At 45.4% G+C, this 26,954-nt stretch overlaps 2 protein-coding genes across 68 annotated transcripts in view; both read right to left on the bottom strand.

The window, feature by feature from the left end:
- Positions 1–13,003, bottom strand: part of SEC31A (SEC31 homolog A, COPII component) — a 90,426-nt gene extending 77,423 nt beyond the window's left edge. For 30 of the 50 annotated variants that reach the window (XM_008267663.5, XM_008267665.5, XM_008267667.5 and 27 more), the window contains exons 1-2: positions 12,780–13,003; positions 1,554–1,636 (exon numbers count right to left, since the gene is read on the bottom strand). In XM_008267663.5, the coding sequence (XP_008265885.3) occupies positions 1,554–1,632 (79 nt within the window). In that variant the 5' untranslated portion in view covers positions 1,633–1,636; positions 12,780–13,003. The remainder of the gene's footprint in view (positions 1–1,553; positions 1,637–12,779) is intronic. The other 20 variants (XM_008267664.5, XM_089303165.1, XM_089303167.1 and 17 more) reach the window with 1 other exon arrangement.
- A 2,247-nt stretch (positions 13,004–15,250) lies between these two features.
- On the bottom strand, positions 15,251–26,944 carry LOC127483186 (uncharacterized). 18 transcript variants are annotated; one of them, XR_016212464.1, is made up of 8 exons: positions 26,478–26,803; positions 25,982–26,082; positions 24,646–24,837; positions 24,008–24,066; positions 22,034–22,178; positions 20,676–20,895; positions 19,176–19,255; positions 15,251–17,206 (listed from the first exon to the last, which is right to left on the bottom strand). XR_016212464.1 is itself a non-coding variant. In XM_051819647.3 (6 exons), the coding sequence occupies exons 1-6, from the start codon at positions 26,265–26,267 to the stop codon at positions 17,111–17,113; spliced, it is 639 nt and encodes a 212-aa protein (XP_051675607.3). In that variant the 5' UTR covers positions 26,268–26,392; the 3' UTR covers positions 15,251–17,110. The 18 variants fall into 18 exon arrangements, 2 of the variants coding, with proteins under 2 accessions (XP_051675607.3, XP_089159300.1); XR_016212465.1 differs by having other exon boundaries at positions 22,034–22,158; XR_007909208.3 differs by lacking the exon at positions 24,646–24,837 and having other exon boundaries at positions 22,034–22,161; positions 26,478–26,944.
- Between the last annotated feature and the right edge of the window lie 10 nt (positions 26,945–26,954).

The following is a 26,954-nucleotide window of genomic DNA, read 5'->3' as shown; positions in this document are numbered from 1 at the left end:
ATGAACAGATGCTTAAATTACTACAGCAATGAGATTCTGGCACAGGGCTGAAAGACAGTATATATGAGAGTGGGCAGAGAGTGCAAAAAGTTTTTATAGTTCTCTGGGGGCCGGTGCTGTGGTGTAATAGGCTAAGCCTCTGCCTGCACTGCTGGCATTCCATATAGGCGCCAGTTCATGTCTTGGCTGCTCCTCTTCTGATCCAGCTCCCTGCTCATGGCCTTGGGAAGCAGTGGAAGATGGCCCAAGTCTTTGGGCCTCTGCACCCATTTGGGAGACCCCAGAAGAAGCTCCTGGCTCTTGGCTTTGGATCAGCCCAGTTCCAGACATTCAGCCACATAGGGAGTAAACTAGAAGTTGAAGACCTTTCTCTCTGTCTCGCTCTCTGTCTGTAACTCTGCCTCTCAAATAAATAAATAAAATCATTTTTTTTTTAAAAAAAAGCTCTTTGAAAACATGATCACATGATTTACTATATCTGCTTACATGATTTAACTCCACCTAATTTTTTTTAGATGTATTTGACAGTGTTGTGACACAGTAAGTTAAACTGTTGCCTGCAGCTGTCATCCCTTATGGGTATCAGTTGGAATCTTAGCTGCTCCACTTCTGATCCAGCTCCCTTATAATATGCCTGGGAGAGCAATGGAAGATGGCCCAAGTGGTTGGGCCCTGCACCCACGTGGGAGACTCAGAAGAAGCGCCTGGCTTTGGTCTGACCCAGCCCTGGCCATTGCAGCCATCTGGGAAGTGAACCAGTAGATGGAAGATCTCTCTCTTTGCTCTGTCTCTTCCTCTAACTTTGCCTTTCAAATAAAGTTATTAAGTCTTAAAAAAATTTTTTTATTTGAAAATCAGAGTTACAGAGAAGGAGAGGGAGAGACAGAGAAGGAGAGGGAGAGACAGAGAGATCTTCCATCCACTGGTTCACTCCCTGGATGGCTGCAATGGCCAGGACTAGGCCAGGCCGAATCCAAGAGCCAGGAGCTTCATCAGGATCTCCTTCATAGGTTGCAGGGTCCCAAACCCTTGGGCCATCTTCTGTTGCTTTTCCTAAGTCATTACCATGAGGCCAGATTGCAGGTGGAGCAGTCAGGACACGAACTGCTGCACATATGGGATGCCCGTGACACAGGCAGTGGCTTTACCCACTATGCCACAACACTAGTCCCAAATCTACCTATTTTCATATAAAAACACTAGTATCAAATTACTATCAATGAATCAAAATTCATTCACATGAATTGGTATCTATTCACTGTCATTTACATGTCAATGATTAATACTAGAGGAATAAAGATAAAACAAAAATCCCTGCAAAGTAGGGAAGATACTATGCATGTAACCATAACATGATGAATGCTATGTGTACAGGACGCAAGGAAAGTCACTGCACTCAGCTGATACAGAGCACAGGGGTACCTTGACAGGGAAGGAAAGGCTTCCCAAAGGAGATAAAGCTTGCACTAATTTTAAAAGAAAAGCATGAGTAAGCCAGATGTAGAATAGAATAAATCAGGTTATTCATATCATCTTACCTCTTTTGAACTTACCTGTAGCTAGGTAAATGGGGTGATTCTGGGCAGGGCTCCATGCCTGCATGGCTGTACGATCTACTTCCTTTAACTTCATCCTGCTAAAGAGAAGAGTTTACAAAAAATATATTACACAGAACATAGAAACATACCAGACAAATCACCATAACATTCATAATTCCCAAATGCCAATAATTCAAATTGGTTGAAGTATCATTTGTTGCAAATGTTCAACATTAGAAAGAAGGCAAATTTGTAAAAATATTTTTTAAAGGTTTTTATTTATTTATTTGAAAGTCAGAGTTACACAGAGAGAGAAGGAGAGGCAAAGAGAGAAAGGTCTTCCATCCACTGGTTCACTCCCCAGTCAGCTGCAACGGCCAGAGCTGTGCCAATTCGAAGCTAGGAACCAGGAGTTTCTTCCAGGTCTCCCATGCAGTGCAAGAGACCTAAGGACTTGGGCCATTTTCTACTGCTTTCCCAGGCCATAGCAGAGAGCTGGATAGGAAGTGGAGCAGCCAGGTCTCGAACCGGTGCTCATATGGGATGCCAGCACTGTAGGCGGTGGCTTTACCTGCTACGCCACGGCGCTGGCCCCTGTAAAGCTATTTTTGAGACGCCTAGTGGACTATTTTAATTTTTTACAGACTATATGGGGTGAGTAGCCCTAATTTAAAATGCCTGGAACCAGAAGTACTTCAGATTTCAGTTTTCTGAATTTTGGAATATTTTTATAGACTTTACCATCAGTACTTGAAGAGTTTTGGATTTTGGAGCACTTTGGGTTTTTGAATTAGAGATTTTCAACCTGTAGTATTTTAGTTGGAAAAGTAGTCTATAAGAGAGTACAGGGTAGTATGTGAGAAATTATCTTTGCTATACAGGTGCTTCTCACACAAGGATGAGTGGCAGTGTATCAGAGGTGAAAGAAGCCACATAATAAACAAGGTCCATCTCCCAGGATTAGAAGTATTCAATGGTAAGAGCAGTTTTATTAAATAATTTTAGGGGGCTGACACTGTGGCCTAGTAGGTTAAGCCTCTACCTGTAGCACCAGCATCCCATATGGGCACCAGTTCGAGTACCGACTGCTCAACTTCTGATCCAGCTCTCTGCTAATGGCCTGGGAAAGCACTGGAAGATGGCCCAAGTCCTTGGGCCCCTGAACCCCTATGGGAGACCCAGAAGAAGCTCCTGGCTTCAGATCAGCTCAGCTCTGGCTATTGCAGCCATATGGGGAGTGAACCAGTGTATGGAAGACCCCTTTCTGTCTCTCCCTCTCTCTCTCTGTAACTGTGCCTCTCAAATAAATGAATCAATCAATCTTAAAAACACAACAACATAATTTTAAACAGACTTACTACAGAAAAGAATAAAGCAAGCCCAAAGATTTTAGAACTAAAGTGAAGTATTTAGAAAACTAGTCTTTCCAAGATATAATCACACATATAACTTCATTTATATATTAAGTCACTTTGGTGGAAAAACTCAGAAGGCATTATGTTATTTCTAATTTTTACATAAATTCATTTGTCGGGGCCAGCTCTGTGGCATAGCGGGTAAAGCTGCCACCTGCAGTACCAGCATCCCTATAGGCGCTGGTTCCAGTCCCGGCTGCTCCACTTCCAATCCAGCTCTCTGCTATGGCATGGAAAAGCAGCCGAAGGTGGCCCAAGTCCTTGAGCCCCTGCACCCGTGTGGGAGACCTGGAAGAAGCCCCTGGCTCCTGGCTTTGGATCAGCACAGCTCTGGCCGTTGCGGCCAACTGGGGAGTGAACCAGAGGATGGAAGACCTCTCTCTCTCTCTGCCTCTCCTTATCTTTCTATGTAACTCTGACTTTCAAATAAATAAATAAATCTTTTAAAAAATTTTAAAAATTCATTTGCATGGCATACTACTCTATTCTTTCTTTCTTTGAAAGGCAGCGTTATAGAGAGAGGGAGAGAAAGAGAGGTCTTCCATCTGCGGGTTCATTCCCCAAATGGCCACAATGGTGGAGCTGGGCTAACCAAAGCCCTGAACCAAGAGCTTCTTCTGGTGCTCCCACATGGGTGCATGGACCCAAGCACTTGGATCATCTTCCATTGCTTTCCCAGGCCATAGCAGACAACTGGATCGGAAGTGGAGCAGCCAGAACTCGAACCAGTGCCCATAAGGGATACCAGCACGGTAGGCTGTGGCTTTACCTGTTATGCCACAGCACCAGCCCAACAAAGATTTTATTTTTTTAGAGCAGTATGAGAGTCACAGAAAAACTGAATGAAAAGTACAGTTAGCATCCTTCCCACCATCCCCTATCCCCCATCTTAATAATGTTTCAAGTCACAAAACTACACTGACACATCACTGTTACCCAAAGTCCACAGTTTACATTAGAGGTCACTATTGGTGTTGCACATTCTATGGCCTTTGCAAACACAGAAAAGACATGTATGAGAATCCATCATGATAAGAGAGCATGCGGAACAGTTTCCTTGTCCTAAAATTCCCACACTTCACCTATTTATTCCTCCCTCTCTCCCTATATGTGGAACAGTATATACTGGGTTTCTGTTAGTTGTCCACAGAACCTAAAAAGAGACCTCTGGCTCTCTACTTTCAGGGTCTAGAACTCAATACATGCTAATCAAATCTACTTTAGTGATTTAATTGTTTTGGTCTTTTGCACCCACATTTCTTGTCTACTTGATGTGTCTTGAACCAGAGCCACCTGTTAAAAGTCCCCTAATATCAATGTATTTGTGCCTTATTTCTCTTGGTAGCTCCTGAAACTTCTGCTTTATGAAAGTGACTTTGTTGGGGCCAAGGCTGTGGCGCAGTAGGTTAATCCTCTGCCTGCAGCACTAGCACCCCATATGCGCACCAGTTCTAGTCCCAGCTGCTCCTCTTCCAATCCAGCTCTCTGCTATGGCCTGGGAAAGCAGTAGAAGATTGCCCAACCCTAGGTTCTAGTCCCGGTTGCTCCTCTTCCAGTCCAGTACTCTGCTATGGCCCAAGAAGGCAATGGAGGATGGCCCAAGTGCTTGGATGCCTGCACCCGCATGGTAGACCAGGAAGAAGCACCTGGCTCCTGGCTTTGGATTGGCGTAGCTCCGGCTGTGGCGGCCACTTGAGGGGTGAACCAACGGAAGGAAGACCTTTCTCTCTGTCTCTCTCTCACTGTCTATCTGTCAAATAAAAAAAAAAAAGAAGAAGATGGCGCAAGTCCTTCGGCCCCTGCACCCACGTGGGAGAGCAGGAAGAAGCACCTGGCTCCTGGCTTTGGATCTGGCCATTGTGGCCATTTGGGAAGTGAACAGATGGAAGACTTTTTTCTCTCTCTCTTTTTCTCACTGTCTGTAACTCTACCTCTCAAATAAATATAAAAAATCTTGAAAAAAAAAAAAAGTGACTCTGTCATATGTAAACATCTGGTACATATTCATAGCATTAAATATTCACTGTCAAATGCACATTTATTAAGAATCTTTGTTTCACATAATGCCTTTGGCCTGAATTCTACCCTGTCAAACATTAAGATCAATTCCCTAGCTTTCTTTATTTGCTTTTTCCACACATACTTCTACCCTTTTCAATTTTTAAAAATTTTTAAAATTTAAAATATTTAAAAATCTTTTGCTGTTGTCTATTTTCATTCGGTGTAAACTTTTTTTTTAAAGATTTATTTATTTATTTGAGATGCAGAGTTACAGACAGTGATGGGGAGAGATAGAAAGAAAGGTCTTCCTTCCGTTGATTCACTCCCCAGATGGCAGCAATAGCCGGAGCTGTGCCTAGCCAAAGCCAGGAGTCAGGTGCGTCTTCTGGTCTCCCATGCGGGTGCAGGGGCCCAAGGACTTGGGTCATCTTCTACTGCTTTCCCAGGCTATAGCAGAGAGCTGGATTGGAAGAGGAGAAGCCGGGACTCGAACCGGCGCCCATATGGGGTGCTAGCGCTGCAGGCAGAGGATTAATCTACTGCGCCACGGCGCCGGCCCCGGGTGTAAACGTTTTCCTGATAATCGAGATATTTGCATTTTTCCTAATATACACCTCTGGTTCTAACTTTATAATTTTAAATAATGTTACTTAGAGCCGGCGCCGTGGCTCAATAGGCTAATCCTCCACCTTGCGGCGCCGGCACACCGGGTTCTAGTCCCGGTTGGGGCACCGGATTCTGTCCCGGTTGCCCCTCTTCCAGGCCAGCTCTCTGCTATGGCCAGGGAGTGCAGTGGAGGATGGCCCAGGTGCTTGGGCCCTGCACCCCATGGGAGACCAGGAAAAGCACCTGGCTCCTGGCTCCTGCCAGGATCAGCGCGGTGCGCCGGCTGCAGCGGCGGCCATTGGAGGGTGAACCAGCGGCAAAGGAAGACCTTTCTCTCTCTGTCTCTCTCTCTCACTGTCCACTCTGCCTGTCAAAAAAAAAATAAATAAATAAATAAATAAATAAATGTTACTTAATGCCATTAATCCTCTATTTCTTTACACAGTTAACAACTGACTCCCTACCAATAGTACGAATGAAAGTAGTCTGTATAATCTCACTGCCCTTCTTCCACTACAGTTAGAGTCAATGATATTATCTTTCCCAGTGTTTACTTTTGTACTGTTAAACAGGCTTATACTGCTACTAACTGATTTGTCAGCTTTAAAGGGTGTTCTTTGACTCCCAACCACTATAGAGATAGTAATCCATAAACCTCTTCTAACTCAGTTTTGTTTCTAGTTCTCTTTATTAGTTGTTTAACCAAATTCCTATGTTATTGAACATTTACATTGTATTTCTTCTTCTCTGTTCCCACTTTTGTTTTAATATCAGGTCTGTCTGTAGTTAAACATACTCAATGTGCTATAATGCTACTTTTGCCAGCTCCCTTAGGAGGGCCTGACATTAATAATATGCCCTGGATCTTATACATTCAAACTGTTTATTTATATTTGAAGATTTTTTCAGATTATAAAATTAAAGCAAGGAAGTTAAGAGAATCAGTACATGCTAGCAAGGAGCAGAGCCAAGATTTAAACTTAGAAGTTTAGTTCCAAGGTCCAAGCTCTTAGTTGTTACTTCCAATAAGTTCAGGCATTCTTTTTTTATATCATAGAAGCCGGGGTTTGGGTATTACTTCTGATGTCAAAAGTCCCCCATCAGGTGGGAGGGGAGCTCCCAGCTGTGGGGTCTGGGCACAGGGCAGGGGCTCCACCACCATGGACTTCTGTGATGCTGAGTGGCAAGGAGTGTGTAGATCAAATTCAAACTCCAGACTTTGCTCAGCTGCACTAGAGCCCTGGTGGACTGGATGGCAGCTGGGCTTGAATCCTCCAACAGCAGAGTGCTCACTGCCTCCCTGCTCAGTGGGGAAGAGGACGACACAGAGAAGACCATGGGGTGGTCCAGGATCACACAGCAGGTATGAGAAGGAGTCGGGGCAGCAACCCAGCCCCTACCCTTTGCCTTCTCACCCAGGACGAGCTGTAGCCTACAGGCTGTTTGCCTGGGGAAGGCCTGTCCCGAGGAAGCAGATCTCTGGCTTAGGGGCTCACAGTGTGATGGGGGTAGCAGGTAACTGTACAAGGTCAAGCACAGGTGACAAAGCCCATGGTGGAGGGAGCCTAGGGCATGTGTGGCATGGGAGTCGTGGAGGACTTCTGGGAGTTGCACCAGCATTGGAGGAAGCACCTAAGCTTTGTGGGTGGGTTTCAGGCAGACAGCAGCTCACACTCCACTTGTTGCTGTGCCTCAACCCTCCTTCCCCCCACCTCTCAGTCATCAAGCTGCACCACAGGCTCCACAGGGAAATGTGCCACCGTGGGTGTTGCTCAGACACCGTGGGGGCCCAAAGCAGGGAGCCCGCTAGGTTTAGGAAGAGGGAACATTGTGTCCACACCAGGAAGACTGAAAGGTTGCCCGTGAGTGTGGGGAGCTCAGGGCCAGAACGCCCAGCGTTGCCTGTGAGGAGGCCACCGTGGGGCCAGGCTGAGGGGCTGGGCCCTTATCCTGGGGAGTCTGGGAGAAGCAGGGCAGCTCTGGCTGTGGGAGGACCCTCCTGGGCCTGTGTGGCTGAGTGATGGTGCGGGGCTGCACTGTGCAAGAGGAATCAGTGAAAGCCGCTCAGGAGGACTGTGTGTTCTGGACGTCAGGGTAAGAGCAACGAGGAATGTGGGGTCCGTGTCAGCCCTGACTGCCTCACTTCCCGTTCTGCTGACTCGTACTAAGCCTTTAAATGCTGAGCGGCCACTCCGCTTGCCTCTGCCCCAGTCCAAGTCCGCTGATGGCTCCCACATGAGATGGGGCAGGCCCAGAAGAGGCAGGACTGGCACAGGACAGCGTGGGCACTCGGCTGGGCATCAGGATGCTTGCAGGAGGGATCTGGAGAGCAGCAGGTTTGGAGAAGGTGTGGGCTCAGGGTGCCGGGAGGGATGTGTCATCCCAGGGACAGATGGGGGCTGCTGGCAGCCAGGTCCCAGGACCCCATGTCCTGCTCTGGCCCGCAGATAAAGAGTAATAATAGGTCGGCACTGCGGCTCACTAGGCTAATCCTCCACCTAGTGGCCCCGGCACACGGGGTTCTAGTCCCAGTCGGGGCCCCGGATTCTGTTCCGGTTGCCCCTCTTCCAGGCCAGCTCTCTGCTGTGGCCCGGGAAGGCAGTGGAGGATGGCCCAAGTGCTTGGGCCCTGCACCCCATGGGAGACCAGGAGAAACACCTGGCTCCTGCCTTCGGATCAGCGCGGTGCGCTGGCCGCAGCACGCCGGCCGCAGCGGCCATTGGAGGGTGAACCAACGGCAAAGGAAGACCTTTCTCTCTGTCTCTCTCTCTCACTATCCACTCTGCCTGTCAAAAAAAAAAAAAAAAAAAAAAAAAAAAAAAAAAAAAAAAGAAGAAGTAATAATAATAATAATAAAACATCTTGGGGCATTAAAAGTTTGGTTCCCAAAGTCTTATGCTAATCATAGTAAGAGGACAGAAACTCAATCCAATTATGGTGTTTGGAGGTGCAAATGTAGAGGGGTGACTGGCTTGGAATGGCTCATTAGGATGCAGTCCCATGATTAAACCCTGGTGGCTTTGTAAGAGACTGCAAAAATACACACACACAATTTGCCGCCTGCCACGTGACGCTCTGTGCCACCACCATCATCAGTGGCCAAACCAATGGAGTTGCTAGACCTTAGATTTGAAGCACCAGAACCTTAAACCCTTTTCCTTTATAAACTTAGATGCTTCTGGTATTTCATTTTTGTAACAAAAAGCTGATTAATACAGATTAATAAAGAAGGAATATTAACATTTAGAAAAAATGATTACGGACAAAGCACTACCATACATAACTGAAGTTAAGAGTGAAAAAGATGCATTTTAGAAGCTGTAGAATTAGGACACTGTATCACATGGTCAACACCATGGTCTCTGGAGTCAACCCTCAATTTGACCACTGGCTCTGCTACTTACCAGGTCTGCTACCTTGGATACATTATCAAGCTCTCTGAGGCCCAGTTCCTACATTTGTAAAATGAGAATAAGAGTGACTAACTCATGGGATGTTGTGAGGTTTAAATGAGATCACATATTTTATACAGAGCCAATGTGCCTAGTACACAGGCTAGTGTTTTAGTATGTTTGCTATTTTAAAAAATTATTGGTATCAGGAAATTAATCAAGAAAACTTCATAACTAAGCTTACTCAGGAGGGAAAAATATCTAGCTCTGAAATATGCAGGGGCCGGCGCCGCGGCTCAAAAGGCTAATCCTCCGCCTGCAGCACCGGCACACCGGGTTCTAGTCCCGGTCAGGGCGTCGGATTCTGTCCCAGTTGCTCCACTTCCAGTCCAGCTCTCTGCTGTGGCCCAGGAAGGCAGTGGAGGATGGCCCAAGTACTTGGGCCTTGCACCCGCATGGGAGACCAGGAGGAAGCACCTGGCTCCTGGCTTCGGGTTGGCGTAGCCCGCCTGCTGTAGTGGCCATTTGGGGGGTGAACCAACAGAGGGAAGACCTTTCTCTCTCTCTCTCTCACTGTCTAACTCTGCCTGTAAAAAAAAAAAAATGAGGAAGGTGAGTCGGCTCTGTGGCAGAACAGGTAAAGCCGTCGCCTGCAGTGTATATCCCATATGGACACCAGTTTGAGTCCTGGCTGCTCCACTTCAGATCTAGCTCGCTCGCTCTCTCTCTTTTTCTCTCCCTCTGCCTCTCTGTAACTTTGCCTTTCAAATAAAATAAATAAAAAATATTTAAAAAAAAATAGGGAGAAAAACTGTTAGGGGGAAAATAGATTACAGATGCCTTCAGAATTTCTAAAGGTGAAAACCAAAATAACTAAATTAAAAAAAAAAATTGAATAGCATTGCACTATCTCCAGTGCAAAGGTACAAGGGCTACCTAATTCTTGAACACTTAGTTAATGTGTAACATGTACTGAAAGACAGAGACAAGTTTATAAGAACACAAATTGGTTAAGTGTCAATTCAAAGCATTTATGAATTTATTTCTTAGCCCTAGTACTCAGTGTTCCACTAGAAGCAGTTCCACTTACTAATCTGTACAGAATACCAGGCCTCGGTGCTAACTGAAAAGATAAATCGCCACACAATGGCTTAGAACTATATTATATGATCTGAATCTAATTAAAAAACAGTGCCATAATCTACCTGCTACAATCATTCTCAAAATTACGAAGAATGCTATAAAAATGTAAGTTGAGACACACGTGTATTTCCTTCTCTTTGAGAGGATCATCCACTCAGTCATAAATGATTTTCCTGAAAACGTTAAGGTTTAAATTAAATCATATCTTCCCAAGACTTGCTTTAGAAACTTTGTAATTTTTAAAACATGTGATTAGAATTCACAATACACATGCTCGTTTCATTCAAGACTCACTATGAAAATATAAAGAGCAAATTGTGAGGACTGTGGTTTGCTCACATCCATCATCTACAAGACAGTATCTACAGCGCAGCTGCTAAAGCCCAGGGCCTGAAGCCAATACCATTCACTGGAACACCTCGCTCTCACTTTGGTCATGAAACGTTACTTTTCTGTGTCTTGGCTCCATCCTCAGTAAAACAAAGATAATGACAGCGATGCTATGGTGCAGTGGGTTAACGCCCTGGCCTGAAGCGCCGGCATCGCATATGGACACTGGTTCAAGTCCCTGCTGCTCCACTTCTGATCCAGCTCTCTGCTATGGCCCTGAAAAGCAGAAGATGGCCCCAGTCCTTGGGCCCCTGCACCCGCATGGGAGACCCAGAGGAAGTTCCCAGCTCCTGGCTTCAGACTGGTGCAGCTCCAGCCACTGGGGAGTGAACCAGTAGATGGAAGACCTCTCTCTCTCTCTCTCACTCTCTGCCTCTCCTTCTTCCTCTGTGTAACTGACTTTCAAATAAATAAATCTTTTTTTAAAAAAAAGTTTATGTTCTAGACAAGAACTCTCTTTTTCATTTATCTTTCTCTCCACAACTGCATTCACGTAAGTGAAAACTTTTCTTTCTGCTCATTTTATTAAAATGCAAATTTTGTGAAGTAATGTTAAAACCCAAGAGTACTTTGCAATGCTATAATTGGAGCTGACACAGACCTCAGTAAGGAAAAAGTGAAAGAACAGAATTGGAACCTCAGACTCCCAAACCTAGAAATGAGGAGAGTCCTCAAGAAGTTCATTAAAAAAATATTAAACAATAAATTTATTTTGGCATAAACAATTTTGAAATCCATATATCCCTTAAAATTCAGGGGAAATGCATATTATGGGGAAACTGCATATCTTTAGTGTCTTTTGACATTGCCTTTAGTAAAAACCCACCTTCTGTGGGCAAAACATCTCATTAAGGATGACATTTGTTCAACAGAATCATCAATGTTGTAGGCACATCTCAGGCAACTAACCAAGTCAAAGAAAACTGCTCACTGGTCACACTGCATTATTAAGGTGTCAAAATAATCTGCAGTATCAAAACTTTTTTTAACTGAAATTAACCTAATAATGGCAACATTTTTAAAAACAATATAAAAAAACTTTAACAACATTGTGACTTCACAAGAATTTTTAATTTGGGATTTGTAAACCTCATGAAACTAGCAAATGTGTGTGTGTGCCTATACACACATTTTTCTGGAAAAATGATCCAGTGTTTCATTAGAGTCTCAAAAAGGAGTGGAATTCCAAAAAGTTCGAGAATCGCTGCTATTCACAGTTCACAAATTTCTTTGTATTCTTAACGTTAATTTCAGAAATGAACCTGTTCACATAAAATTAGGCAGTATAATTCTAAATGCACCTCAAAATTCCTCATGTCCCAAACAACTGTGAATGTGTGCAACAGAAATTCACAACTACAAAAACATTTCAAGTTACCCCGAAGTTCTCCAGGTCTACAAGCCTTTCTCAGAGAGGTAATTATGGGGTAACGAGAAGGAGCAGACAGGAACCACTAGAAAAGGAGAGCCTACGTTGACCACCTCTTGAATAATCAGGATGGAGGGAAAACAGAGGATATTAGAGAACAAGGACAAACCTCTAAAAATAGACGAATCGTTACAACTTCCGACAGAGAAAACTGAACTTCAGTTCTCTGTCGCTAAGTTTATGAGGAAGGATCTGTCACACAAACCATCGCAGCCCTGCAACTTCAAAGACCTTCGTCCTCCCAGTTTACTCAAAAGTTTATAACAACGCCCACATCGTCCAGACAATACAAGTACTTTGATTTTTTTTACAAGCGCCTTATAATTTAATTTCTTATTGTTACAACTTAGTAGCAAAACTACTTCACGAGACTTCCTTCCAAGTATAGGCTGCGACTGGCGACTATTGTCCTTAAAATAATCCAATCCCGGTTAAAATGACAAGCAGCCTTCAGTCCAAACCTACGAACCTTTAAACCTGGCATCAGTTCAAACACAAACAAGAAATTCTAATCCCAGCCGCCGGAAGGAATCCTGAGGTTTGTTTCCTCTCCTCGCCCTTGGAGACCGCACCTCTTTTGTGCGCCAAGGGTCTGAAGGTCTCCTGAGCTCAAAGTGCAGTGACCAGCCCGGCCGCGACTCCCCGGCAGCACCGCCCGGCTGAGCCTCGGGCCGGCGCCTGCCCAGCGGCGGAAACGCCGGCGGACGCCGACGGCCGCGATCACCGAAGGGGTCCCGACGCCAGGCGTGGTCCCGCCGGGCCCGAAAGCAGCCCCAGGGGCGCGCCGTCACCGGAGACCGGGCCTCAGGCTGGCGGGGGCCAGCAGAGACAGAGGCCGGGGTCCCAGCTTCGGCTCGGACCCTACCTCTAAGCTCGACAGCCGGCGGAGACAGCAGGCGGCCACACCTGGCGGAGACCCTTGGCGATCAGCTCTCGTCTTAGCGCGGCGCCCGTTGGACTCTCCCAGAATTCGCCGCCGCCCCTCCTCCCGGGCCCAGGGCCACCTCCACGTTCCGCTCCAACGTGGCAGCCGCAGCCCCGCCTGCCGGCTGGCCGGCACTTCCGGGTACACGTCTCGCCCCGCCCTCCCCGGCGTACGGCCCGCCACGGCACTTCCGGGAGCGGTGGCCGGCGGGGCGGGGCAGCGGTGCGATTCCCTGCGGTGCCTCGCGTCCTCGCGCACGCGACACTGGCGACCTTTTTTCTGCTGGACTGCGCGTAGGGTGCGGTAGCCAGGACCACGAGCAAAAGACAGAGGCCTGCGGGGGCGTTCCCAGCTGGCTGAGGAACGGTCGGGGCCCACAGGAACGCCACGTAGCGCTGGTCCTGTGAGGCGTCAGCAGCCTTTGGCGACACTGCCAGCACCAGTCCACGCGAAAACCGGGCTGCAAGGACCTCCTTATTGCAGTTTGTAGTCGACTGGGTCCTTGATACGGCTTACAGCGTTCTATTGTCTTGTGTTTTGAGAACTTACATAAAGCCAAACGATCCGGCCACGTCCACAGGGTATCCTGGACACACTTGGCCTCCGCAGTGAGGCAGAGAGGGGCGAGGTGTTAGTATCCTTTGATGCGCTCGCCCACGGCCACTGGGCCATCTAGCTTCCCCGGAGACGGAAATCTAATGAGGTGCACTGCCTGCGTGTACTTTGAGCTTACAGTTATTTTACATTGAAGCCAGGACGATCACTTGGTGCAATAGCAAATTGAGCCCCGGTCTCCTTATTTATGGATTTCTCTTCCCCTTACCTCCTGTCGCCTTTCTTAACGACGCTCTCATTGGAAATACTGTTTCCTTTTTGTATCCAAGAGATAAGTAAAATACTGCAAACTCTCATTTTAACTACTAGCCTAGAAACATGTTTGCCCCCTTTCAGTATCTTACACATGCGGTTCAATCACAAAAGTGAGTTTATGTAGGATCGAAACAGACCCACTCAAGCAGATTACCAGTTTACAGTGGCTAATTTATAATGGGTTCTAAAAGGCTTTCCACTTTCTGGCTACGCTACAAAATTAGTTTACCTTTGCCAATAAAAATATGATTTAAGGGCTGACGCTGTGGCACAGCTGCGTAAGCCGCGGCCTGCAGCGCGGGTGGGATGCCGGTTGGTGTCCCAGCTGCTCCACTTCTGATCCATCTCCCCACTAATGTGCCTGGGAAGACAGAGAAAGATGGCCCAACTGCTTGGGACCCTGCACCAATGGGAGACCCGGAAGAAGCTCCTGGCTTTGTCCTGGCCCAGCCCAGGTCTTTGCAGCCTTTTAGGGGAGTGAACCAGTGGATGGAAAATCTTTAACTCTGCCTTTCAAATAAGTCTTAAAAATTCCCTGATTTAGGGAGTATAATGGTGAAGATTCTGCTGGTTGGGATACCTGTATCCCACATGGGGTGCCTGGGTTCGAGTTCCAGCGCCATTCTTGAATCTAACTTCCTGCTAACGTGCACCTTTGGAGGCAGCAGGGGATGGCTCAAGTGCTTGGGTCTCTGCCCTACACATGGAAGTTCTTAGCTCCTGGCTTTAGTCCTTGAGGAGGTTGTTAAGAATTTTCAAGGTAAATCAGCAGACTGCAGCATTCTTAAAAATAGAATCTGCGACTTAGAGGTGACACCATCATTTGAGCAGAGAGTATGTTAAACTTGTGAACTCTCATCTTACTGTCCCACCTCCAAAAGTCCCAGCTACTTGCAAATGTGCACTGACATGAGAAAAGGGCTCATTGGAGTGCCTGCTCTCCCTCAAGGTAATGATTTATTCAGTGGTTGGCTTCTGGTATCATCTAATGAAACGTTTGTGTATGTTCCTCTTGCGTTAAGTCTGCAGACTACAAAGCTCCCGCCCCCACTGAAGACCCTGGTTTTTGTATTTTTAAACAGTGGGGGAGAGGGAATCACACGACTTGAAAATTACATGAAACTTACATTCTAGTGCCCATAATAAAGGTTTATGGAAACACGTCCATGCTCAGTGGTTCATGTGTTGACTCTGGCTGCTTTTGCTGTATGAGGGTAGAGCTGAATGGCTGCCACAGAAATCAGACAGCCCTCAGAACCGAAAATACTCATCAGCCCTTTTTAGGAAAAACACTATGGGGACCAGTATGGGACACTCCAAGCCTATATCCTGTATGAGAGTTTGTGATACAGCTTCCTGCTAATGTGTCTGGGAGGCAGCAGATGATGGCCCAAGTACTTGGGTTCTTGCTATGCCCATGGAAGCCCCAGCTTGAGTTCCTGGCTCCTGGCCTGACTGCTGCAGGCAGTGGATGGAAGATACCCGCTTGTCTTTCCTCTTTCAGATAAATAAATCTTGAAAAATAAAATGCAAACAAGACATTCAATACCATGAAGTTTTATTTCAGAGCTTTGATATAGCAGCATACAAAGACAATCTGCAAAGGAAATATAAAATTGTAACTAATTCCAAGGATAAAACATAGCTGTTTGTAGACTCGCTAGCAGTCCTGGCTTTGACCATGCAAGGATAAACTGCAATGCATTCTTACTCAATGGGAAAATTTAAGATTGTTCAAACTTTAATATTTGTCAAAAGATTAAAAACTCTCATTACTTGCCATCTTTTCTATGTCCTGGCAAAACAGCTCTATGCCTTTCCAAGTTTGGTCAGTTTCCAAAATGTTATCCTTTGCACTTTCCGTGTCAAGAAATACCTCTGAGAGTTTCTTAAATACCAAGTTTTCGGTTGACATCACTTCCTAAGACATACTCATGCTTTGCATCCCAATCACTTTCCTCATTTATGCCTACAGGTTCACCTTCAACAAGTTTCCCCGGCTACAGAACTACGGCTGCCTCTTTAATAGCAGCGTGCTAACATTCTCATAGACAGCTCCATCTTCTACTACGTTCCCTCTGTACCTGCAGGATGATCTCAGACTACTGGCAAAGCAGGACAGCCTGTGATTCTGGAATCACAGTGCAAATTTCATGGGAACATCTTGACCTGAGCTTGCAGCTGCACCAGAAAGCTGAACATTATCAGTCCATGCTGACCTCTGATGATATCAGCTTCTAGTGGCAGGAAAATGTTATTTTTCAGTCTTATATTTACCAACATTTTCTTTCAATGTAGCAACTAACATGAAAGTTTTGGTCTGAATGTTAGCTAAACTGATTGAATCTTGCTTTAATTAGTTCAAGCCAACATAAAAATAAGCATTCCATTTCAACCAAAAGTGACTTTCTATTCCTAGTGCAATTTAAACAAGATGTTGAACCAGCTTTAACCTTTTTTTTTTTTTTTAAGATTTATTTATTTTATTTGAAAGAGTTACAGAGAGGAAAGGCAGAGAAAGAGAGTCTTCCATCTGATGGTCCACTCCCCAACTGGCCACAACAGCCGGAGCTGTGGCGATCCGAAGCCAGGAGCCAGGAGCTTCTTCCGGGTCTCTCATGCGGGTGCAGGGGCCCAAGCACTTGGGCCATCTACTGCTTTCCCAGGCCACAGCAGAGAGCTGGATCAGAAGAGGAGCAGCCGGGACTAGAACCGGCACCCATATGGGATGCCAGAGCTTCAGGCCAGGGTGAATCTGCTGTGCCACAGCGCAGGCCCCTAACTCTTCTTTTTACATTCATCTGACTTTTTCAGCAATTCATACTGTAGTTTCATGTAGGCCTAATCCTTGGCTTATCTTTGTTTTGCTGTCATTATGTTCACATCTTTCTAATCACATCCAAGTTCACTTCCAGCTATCACTTTTTCTTTGCTAACCTGCCATTTTTGTTGACCAATTCTCTTTTGATGCGCAACTGTCACATAAATTTAACCTCTGGAAAACAAGGAAGCAACACACTATGTACTTTGCTGTGCTGTGTGAACCAAGTAACATGCTCTGTTACTGAGTTCACATATCTTATTTGCATAATGATATGAATGGCTAATAACAAAGTTTATGCACCTATTCTCAGCTCATATTGTGAAACTGAAACGTTAACCATGTTGGGGGATTCATATCATTTACTGAACTGATATAACTAATAACATACTGCAACTGTGCAAAGCAAGGACTCCTGTACGTGACAGGAACTCAATAACACAGTAGTCAGTTAACTACTAACCAAGCTTAGTCCTAGATCAAATGAAAACGAAGCTTTTCTGAAAGAATGTTACTTTTAGGACTGAACTACTCACTGGAGCTAGAACAAGTATTTAGAGATAATTTAATGCAGAATTCTTCAGATTGGGATTTGCAGGTGGTCTAAAGACATTCTTTTGAGAATTAGGCCTCCTCCCCTCCTTTCAACAACCTTGAGGTCTCCAGCAGTAAAGTTCTACAAAAAAGAAAAACAAAGAAACAAAACCATCACAGGACTGGCATTGTGGCATAGTGGGTAAAGCCTCCACCTGTGTCACTGGCATCCTTATGGCTGTGGTTCGTGTCTCAGCTGCTCCACTTCCCAGCTAGCTCCCTGCTAACGGCCTGGAAAAAGCAGCCGGAATATAGCCCAAGCATTTGGGACCCTGCACCCATGTGCGAGACCTAGAGAATCTCCTGGCTCCTGGCTCCAGCCTGGCCGAAATACACATCACGGGAAGTCAAACAGTAGTTGGCTCATCTCTCTCTTTCAAATAACTATATCTTAAAAACAAATAAAAAAACAAGGTACAGGACGGTATGGTATAAACATCTGACTTGTTCCACAGTAATCAATACTATGTTTATAGTTCGGCCAAACAGCAGCATCTATTTCATTCATCTTTTATGATTTTTGATTGCATTTATTCATAAATCTTTTTGTTAAAGGCTATAAACAACATTTATATCAACTTTCAGGTTTCTACAAATTTTTTTAAACGATTTATTTTATTTATTCAAAAGAGTTACAGAGAGGTAGAGACAGAGAGAGGTCTTCCATGCTCTGGTTCACTCCCCAGATGGCTGCAACAGCCAGAGCTGCGCTGACCAGAAGCCAGGAGCCAGGAGCTTCTTCTGGGTCTCCCACGTGGGTGCAGGGGCCCAAGGATTTGGGCCATCTTCCACTGCCTTCCCAGGCCATAGCAGAGAGCTGGATCGGAAGAGGAGCAGCAGGACTAGAACTGGCGCCCATATGGGACGCCAGCACTTCAGGCCAGGGCGTTACCGCACTGTGCCACAGCAACAGCACAGCACATTAAATTTGTAGAAATTTAAGAAACAGAAAATTAACTTATGTCAACATGAGTATTCCCAAGAATTTTCCCACTTCAATGAGGCTTCACATTTGAGAAATGTCTACAAGATGCCTAATCAATGACACAACTGAGATTTGTGATGTCCAGCTTCCTACCACCTTCCCATCTACTGTTCTTTAACTAAAGCTGTAAGATACAGGACAGTCAGATATTGGTGTAACTAAGAGTCATTTATAAAATACCCAATAGTTTAGTAAATTTAAACCCTAGAGGCCGGCGCCGCGGCTCAATAGGCTAATCCTCCACCTTGCGGCGCCGGCACACCGGGTTCTAGTCCCGGTTGGGGCGCCGGATTCTGTCCCGGTTGCCCCTCTTCCAGGCCAGCTCTCTGCTATGGCCAGGGAGTGCAGTGGAGGATGGCCCAGGTGCTTGGGCCCTGCACCCCATGGGAGACCAGGAAAAGCACCTGGATCCTGGCTCCTGCCATCGGATCAGCGCGGTGCGCCGGCTGCAGCGGCGGCCATTGGAGGGTGAACCAACGGCAAAAGGAAGACCTTTCTCTCTCTGTCTCTCTCTCTCACTGTCCACTCTGCCTGTCAAAAAATAAAAAAATAAAAAAATAAACCCTAGAACATAAGACCTCTAAGGATTTCAATGGAGGTGGGCACTTGATACAGCAGTTGAAAAGACAGTTGGAATGTGTGTATCCCATATCTGATGTGGCTGAGTTCAAGTCCCGGCTCCACTCAATTCCAGCTGCTTGAGGTGCACCTTGGGAGGCAGCAGATGCAGCATCAAGTGGCTGGGTCCCTGCTGCCCACATGGGGAGTTCCCACTTCCCCAACATTTGGGCAGATAGGAGCTCTCACCGTTTCTCATCAGGGGATGAAAGGATTACGTCGGTATTTCTAAGAGAAGCTCCCCTTCAACTATCAGTCCTGAATCTAATATTCTAACTTGGAAAATCATAGTAATGCTAACTTTGAAAGCTAAAAAGGGAACATTTTTAGTTCAGGGTATAATGTCTACATTATGCCAACGTTAGCTACATTCTAAATGTCAATTTTTTCCTCAGTTGTGACTTTTTCTGTGCTTTTGACAAAACCAGTAAAATTATAAATCCCTTACCTTTACTATATAAGTCTTCAAATTCTTGATCAAATAAATCTGACAAATGATGTTCTCTAAAACACTCTTCGATTTAATTCCTAGAAGGACAAACATTCAGATAGGCCAATCAACGCACAGAAAATTAGATCAGATGCACATACATAAGTCTCCTGATTATTTTTAATGTCCTCATCCACATACATTAATCACAATCAGTCATGATGTGAACAGCAGTGGAAAAAGTTTAATCATTGGACATTTCTATTCATAAGGTTTTTATTGCTGAGCTCTTTAAAAATGTACATTAACAAACTATATTTTAGTAAATTTCAATTTTTTTTTTTTTTTTTTTTGACAGGCAGAGTGGACAGTGAGAGAGAGAGACAGAGAGAAAGGTCTTCCTTTGCCGTTGGTTCACCCTCCAATGGCCGCCGCTGCAGCCGGCGCACCGCGCTGATCCGATGGCAGGAGCCAGGATCCAGGTGCTTTTCCTGGTCTCCCATGGGGTGCAGGGCCCAAGCACCTGGGCCATCCTCCACTGCACTCCCTGGCCATAGCAGAGGGCTGGCCTGGAAGAGGGGCAACCGGGACTAGAACCCGGTGTGCCGGCGCCGCAAGGTGGAGGATTAGCCTATTGAGCCACGGCGCCGGCTCGTAAATTTCAATTTTCTAATGTACAGCAGTTAAGGCTTCCAATTATAATGACTGGAGAAAAGAACAAAGATTATTTCAGGGGCAGATACAGTGGTTAGGACATCAGTTAAGACTGGGGAGTGAACCAGCAGATGGAAGACCTCTCTCTCTGCTTCTCCCTCTGTCTGTAAACTTTGCCTTTAAAGTGAATAAATCAATCTTTAAAAAAAAATTAAAATAAAAAAAATATGCTTATACCTGGGGCCAGGGCTGTGGCATAGCAGGTTAAGCATCCACCTGCAGTGCCAGCATTCCATATGGGTGCCAATTTGAGTCCTAGCTGCTCCACTTCCAATCTAGCTCTGGCTGATGGCCTGGGAAAGCAGCAGAAGATGACCCAAGTGCTTGGGTCCCTGCACCTAAGGGAGGGAGACCTGGAAGAAGCTCCTGGCTCCTCCTGATAGGTGCAGATCCAGCTGCTTTGTAGCCACTTGGGGAGTGAACCAGCAGGTGAAGACCCCTCTCTCTGTCTCCCCCTCTCTCTGTAACTATGCCTCTCAAAAAAATAAATACATCTTAAAAAAAAAAATATTCTGGGGGCCAGCGCTGTGGCCTAGTTCCAGTTGCTCCTCTTCTAGTCCAGCTCTCTGCTGTGGCCCAGGAGGGCAGTGGAGGATGGCCTAAATGCTTGGGCCCCTGCACCCCCATGGGAGACCAGGAAGAAGCACCTGGGTCCTGGCTTTGGATTGGTGCAGTGCCGGCCATGGCAGTCATTTGGGGAGTGAACCAATGGAAGGAAGAGCTTTCTCTCTGTTTCTCTTAGTGTCTATAACTCTACCTGTCAAATTAAAAAAAAAAAAAAAAAAAAAAAAAAGATTCTTATACCTTGCATAACAGAATGTCTGGGTTCAAGTCCAAGATCCGCTATAGATTCCAGCTTCCTGCTAATGCATGCCCTGGGAGGCAGCAGGTGATGGTTCAAGTAGCTGTGTCCCTGCCAACCACATGGGAGACCTGGATGGAGTTCCAGACTCCTGGCTTCAGCCTGGCCCAGCCCTGGCCATCCTGAGTGTTTGATGAGTGAACAGATCGATGAGGCCTCTCTCTGTCAAATAAACAAATAAATTCAAATAAACAATTTTTAAAAGATTATTTCAAGTACAATATGATACCTTCTTGCTGCTCCTCCGCACGCGGAGGAGCCGCACCGGACCGGGCGCTTGTTGTTCCCTTTTTTTTTACAAGTCCTTTCTATAGTAAAGTAAGAATAAGTAAACAGCAAACTCCCAAAGCAAGAATGAGTAGAGAGAAATGAGAAAGAACGAAGTAACGAACTTCCCCGCGAACTCTCCAACCAACCCACACACCCATGCCGTCTCTCTCCTCCTATATAGTCCTCCTCCGCCAATCCCAACTCGGCTGCCCACACGCTGAGCACGCCGCTCTCCTCCAATCAGGAGCAGCTCCTGCAGCTTGTCAAGTTGGTGAGAGGCAGCTGGGTAGAAGCTGTTTACTCCTCTCCCAGCGCCATATTGTGGGAGAGCAGATGCATAGAATAAGTCTTAATTCCAGTAACAGTCTAGTCCGAGTTGCTCCCCACACTTCTTTGTATAGATTATCTCACACTAACTTGGAGATGTCATGTTCTTAGCATCAACCCTAGTAGAAGTTAACCATACCTTACTATATTCTAATGCTGGTTAGTCCTTGCTTTGTAAGTACTGCTATTCTTATTCAGTAGATTTTCAACTATCACAAGCACTGAGATTAGATGAAAAAGAGGACGGTTATTACTGCTAACAAAGAACTTCTGAGTGGTGATGAAAAGGTAAGATTCCAAAGTTTACAAATCCCAGGCACTAATTAGTATTTTGCCTATGAGATATACTTTGATTGTCTGACAAAGTCCACTTCTCATGAAGGGGGGCAGAGGTTACAGGGGGAGAAGAGATGCAAGTACTTGCAAAACATACACATCATAATGGATAAAAATCAAGTTTAAAAGAAAAAGGTCAAACTGTTCAAGGATGCTGCATTTAGTTAACTGAACTACATTCCTTACACATAAGTAATTGTACCACATTCCTTGAAACAACACTAAATACAAAATTCAGTCTTTCCAACTTAGTACCATCACAATCAAGAAAGTATTTAATTAAAGTATGGTGGCCAGACTCCAGGTTAGTGTCCCAAATGACTGTCCCCCCTTTAGATACCCACACCCTTGTACAGTCCCTTCCTACCTGTACTAGGACAGCCTCTGTGAACAACAGAGCAAGGCAGAGGTGACATGTCCTTCCAGAGTTTTAAAAGGTAAGCTTCTATCTTGGACTTTTTCTCTTCCATCTTTCCCTCTGCGGAAGGCCAGCTGCTGAGTTCAAAGACAGCCTATGAAGTTCACATGTCAAAGAAATAAAATTCTTCAGACCAAAGCTAGCATGGAACCAAGGCTTGTTAAGTTAAGAGCTTGGAAGCTGGTACCCTACTGCTACCAGGTCAACTCTCCAGGCACCAACTGCATGAGAACACCATAGATCAGAACCACAGGAACTTACCCGCAGATTCTTGATCCACAGAAAGTGCCAAGTAAGTGTATGTTTTTCTTTAAAGATTTATTTACTTATTTGAAACTCAGAGTTATACACCGAGAGAAGGAGAGGCAGAAAGAGAGAGAGAGGTCTTCCATCTGCTGGTTCACTCCCCAATTGGCTGCAACAGCCAGAGCTCTGCCAATTCAAAGCCAGGAGCCTGAAGCTTCTTCTGGGTTTCCCATGTGGGTGCAGCGGTCCTAGGACCTAGACCATCTTCCACTGCTTTCCCAGGTCATAGCAGAGAGCTAGATTGGAAGTGCAGCAGCCAGGACTTGAACCGGCCCCCATGTGGGATGCCAGCACTGCAGGCAGCAGCTTTACCCACTACACCACAGCACCAGCCCCAATGTGTGTTGTTTTATAACTAAGGTTAACTAACACAGAGGATCAATCCACATCCATATCCAAAAAGCACAAAGACCAAATTAGGAATTAATGAAAAAATTCGGGATTTTTAAAAATTTGGTCACCAAAAACCTCAAAACCCCAAGACTTTCTAAAACAAGAGTGTGTCAGTTATACAGACAATAAATGAAAGCTTCTAGTAGAAACAGCCAGGAATTTGACAAGAATAGTTCCAAAAACCAGTCCCAGAAAGTAAAAAGTCTGTATTGGCTTTGTAAGGTTATTGTGAGATAATAGAAGCCCTCAAAAACCAGAGAAAATGTGTATTATGAAAAACTGTGTGTGAATTTCAAAAGCTTTTGCACCCAAATAAACATCTTTCAAGTCCATTTTCCACACTTTTTGAAGTACCCTCATAATTCATACAAGGTTAGCAAAATGAATGACATACAATACAATATAGCTATTATTATTCTCTCCCCCAACAGCCTAAATTAGAGACTCTGTATCATAAAATAGATTTCACCAAAGCCTTTGCCTTTATCAACCCACTTTTACTTGAATAATCTTCCACTTCCAAGTCACTGCTTTAGATGCAAAAATACGTAATATATTTAAAACTGAAAGATAAGGGTGAGTGTCTAGTGATTAAGATGTCGGTTGAGGGGCCAGGGCCGTAACACAGTAAGTTAATCATCCTCCTGTGGCACCAGTACCCCTTATGGCGCCGGTTCTAGTCCCAGCTGCTCCTCTTCTAGTCCAGCTCTCTGCTGTGGCCTAGGAAAGCAGTAGAAGATGGTCCAAGTGTTTCAGCCCCTGCACCCACATGGGAGACCCAGAAGAAGCTCCTGGATTCGGATCAGCGCAGCTCTGGCCATAGCGGCCATTTGGAGAGTGAACCAGCGGACGGAAGACCTTTCTCTCTGTCTCTCCCTCTCACTGTCTATAACTCTCAAATAAATAAAAAAAAATCTTAAAAAAAAAAAAAAAAAAAAGATGTTGGTTGAGATGGCTGTGACCCACGCTAGAGTGCCTGGGTTTAGTACTCAGTTCCAGCTCCTGATTCCAGCTTCCTGGTAGTGCAGAACCTGGGAAGCTGATGGTTTAAGCACCTGGGTTCCTGACACCCACATAGGAGACCTGGATTGAGTTCTTGGCCCTCAGCTCTGACCCAGCCCAGCCCTAGCTGCTGTGGGCATTTGGGGAGTGAAAAAGCAGACGGAGATTGCTTTCTGTCTCTCTCCCAAATAAGTAATTTTCTTAATAGCAAAGATATAGTACCTTTCCCACATATTTCCAATAATTATCTTCCAAGATCAACATCTCCAAGAGAACAGCTCCTGAAAAGAGATTTTTAAACAATTACAGTTGTCAACGCCTTTTGTGAATCACAATTATGTTTATGACTTCTTACATATCCTCATTTAAGTTTTTGATAATCACAGCGGTTCATTATGTGAACAGCAGTGAAAAGGTTTAATCACCGGATATGAAGCTACTAAAGCAACACTGTAACCAAAGGATCACGTCAAGGTCACCAGTAAAACAAATTAAACAATAGTAACGGAAAGCATATAGAAATTAGAAACAAATGTAATGATACACAACTCAAATGGTTCCACAAGGGACTGAATACTCCTTACCCAGATGTACACCAAGAATATTTCGTGCAGTGACCTCCTGTGGCTTCTATAAAAGTGAGTGATTTGTTTTCATTCAATCAGTCTATGGTGTCTGTTATGTTAAAAAACCATTTTCAGTAACTCCTTTGCAATTAATCATTAGGAGCATGTTGTCAGAATAATGTGAGAACCACACTGTTTTATCTTTTCTAGGAGAACAAAAGTAACTGGAACCCAATTAAGCAGGAAATAAAAAACTGTCATCACTCCAGAGGCTGAGCTGGCAGCAACACTCACAACTCCTGTGTTAAGGGAATGGCAGATGGTGGCCACATTCCACTCCCCTCCAGGCTCCCAGCAGGTCTGACTACTTCTGAATCCATTTTAACAGCAGTCCAGCAGCCCGGACTCTCAGTTCCATCTGTAGCATCTCACATCCATCAGCCCAGCTCTGTAATGTCGGCTATGGCAGTCTCCATTTAAAGTCATCTTCAATGGAAGGGGGGGAGGGATAAAAGTACCCCTCAGGTACTAATCGCTGTTTCTTTTAATTTTGGTAATCATCAATTTGCATAGGTTTTGATCAGTCTACCCCATAATGATTTTTCCCATAAGCGTTCCCACTTTCAGTAAGTTTTTTTCAGAAACACTTGTGGCACAGCAAAACACATGTGCCAGAGACTCAAACTCACTATAGACATTGTCTCTGTATTCAAGGTACACCCTCCAACAGGTTCCTTAGTGACTTTTGAGGACTTAAAAAGGCAAATATCACAGTAAGTTACCACTTCACTTCACACTTGTGAAAATGAGTTGATACTGGAACCAGCGGATGGAAGCTCTGTCTCTCCCTCTGTCTCTAACTCTGCCTCTCAAATAAAAATAAATCTTTTAAGAAAGCAAAAATTGTTAACCACCTAAATGTCTACCAACTGATAAACGGATAATTATAATGTGGTAAGCCCCCACAATGGAATATGACATCAGGTACAGGAATTACACACTGAAAACTTGCTATACCAAGAACCCTGAAAACATTCTGCCAAATCAAAGATGTTCACAAAAGATAACATATTATGGTTTACATGAACTGTACCTAATAAGCAAATTACAGAAAGTAAACCGGTGGTTTCTGGGGACTGGAGTGAGGGAGGATGAAAGGAGACAGCTAGTAAGAAGGGATTTTCCTTTTGGGGTGGTAAAAATGCTCTAAAATTAACCACGGTGATAGCTGCACAACTATGTGCATTTGTTCAAACCACTGAATTGTACATTTTAAATCAGTTTTGTGGAAAATGATCTCAAGAAAACTATTGCAACAAAAAAGGCAACCAATTTTCTCCTTAAAGACAACTGAAAAGTTTTGTTTTTATCTCAATTAGGTATTAACTGGTCGAACATTATTAGAAAAGCATCTAATAATAGTCTCATCAACTGACCCTACTTAAACTCAGGTCCTATCTTCTCAAACCAAGCCAGCATTTGCCTCGCATCCCCTCCCCCGACCCCCCCCCCAACCAACTTCAAGTTCACGGACTACTCTCAAGAGTACATGCCTTAAGAAAAGGTAAGCAAAAGCTCTGTTAGCGTCACTCGGATTAAGATAGAAGCGTAGCATAAGGGCAAGTGATACCTTGAGATGAATATTTTTGGCTAGAATCTGGGCAAAAGTGAACACAACAGCAGAAAGCAGAAACCTCGCTAGGCCCATGGATCTGGAATCGTTTCGGTGAGCTGGAGAAGGAAATAAAAGTTACAGACACTATTGCTTGAAAACAAAATGACACAGAGAGAAAAACAAACGTATTTAATATTTTCTCAAAAACAATGTCCTACATTGACCTAACGTTTCCGTCTGTGAAAAACTGGAATCTCGAAGCGTAAACGCGGCGCGCTTGACTGAACCAGTGTTCGCGCATCTTCTCACTCCCCAGACTGGACACGACGCCCCTTGCCCACCCCACACCGTCCTGCCCCACGGCCGCACGGAGGAATCCTCACTACGCCGTGGGCTCCACACAGCCCCAAGCACCCGATCTCATTCCCTCGCTGACTTCCGCGCTGGGATGAGGCTTCCACGCGGCGGCCCCTCTCACCAGCCCGCCACTCTGCATCTCCGGAACACGCACCTGCAGCCCACAGCTCCTATGTCTTCTCCGCCTCAGAAAGCCGCAGGCCTCTCAAGTCCCTCGTTTGTAGCTCGACTTTGTCTTCAGGATTTCCACCGCACGGCGTCTCGTCCCTCCCGCTTTCTTCCAGGTCCAAAGATCGCACCCTGAGACCCATCGGCACGCCGTCCTCAGTCCTCTCAGTTTGGGGCCTGCTCCTCTGCTTCGCGTCCTCAGGCTCAGTCTCAAAACAAAGGCGATGGCACCGGATTGAACCAGAACGGGCGAATAGCCCTGGAGAGCCCAGCGCTAGCAACAAAACCAGCTACCCACCCTCCAACAGAGAGGGAGGCGTGGCCAAGCGCACGTCTCAACTTCCCTCCCCCCGACCTTTTCGATTGGTCGCTGCGACGCGACGTGGCTCACGATTGGCTACGGCGCCAAGCGCGGCGCCTACAGAGAGGAAGGGGGGGTGGAGTCCAGCGCCTCCAAAACCCG

This window comes from Oryctolagus cuniculus, chromosome 8 (genome assembly GCF_051225735.1).
Source record: "Oryctolagus cuniculus isolate XC-2025 breed Fujian yellow rabbit chromosome 8, ASM5122573v1, whole genome shotgun sequence".
Taxonomy (NCBI): domain Eukaryota; kingdom Metazoa; phylum Chordata; class Mammalia; order Lagomorpha; family Leporidae; genus Oryctolagus; species Oryctolagus cuniculus.
Note: the sequence above shows the minus strand (reverse complement) of the source record. Positions and strands in the feature narration are given on the sequence as shown.

What these genes read in the sequence shown, in the direction of transcription:
- LOC127483186 (XM_051819647.3), bottom strand. Translation starts at nt 26,267, where the DNA reads ATGCGCGAACACTGGTTCAGTCAAGCGCGCCGCGTTTACGCTTCGAGA. An exon ending in ATTGGAAATATGTGGGAAAG is followed by an intron (nt 20,896 to 24,007) that starts GTACTATATCTT and finishes TTTATTTGACAG; the next exon opens with AGAGAGGCCTCATCGATCTG. An exon ending in CAGACATTCTGTTATGCAAG is followed by an intron (nt 19,256 to 20,675) that starts GTATAAGAATCT and finishes TTGTCCTTCTAG; the next exon opens with GAATTAAATCGAAGAGTGTT.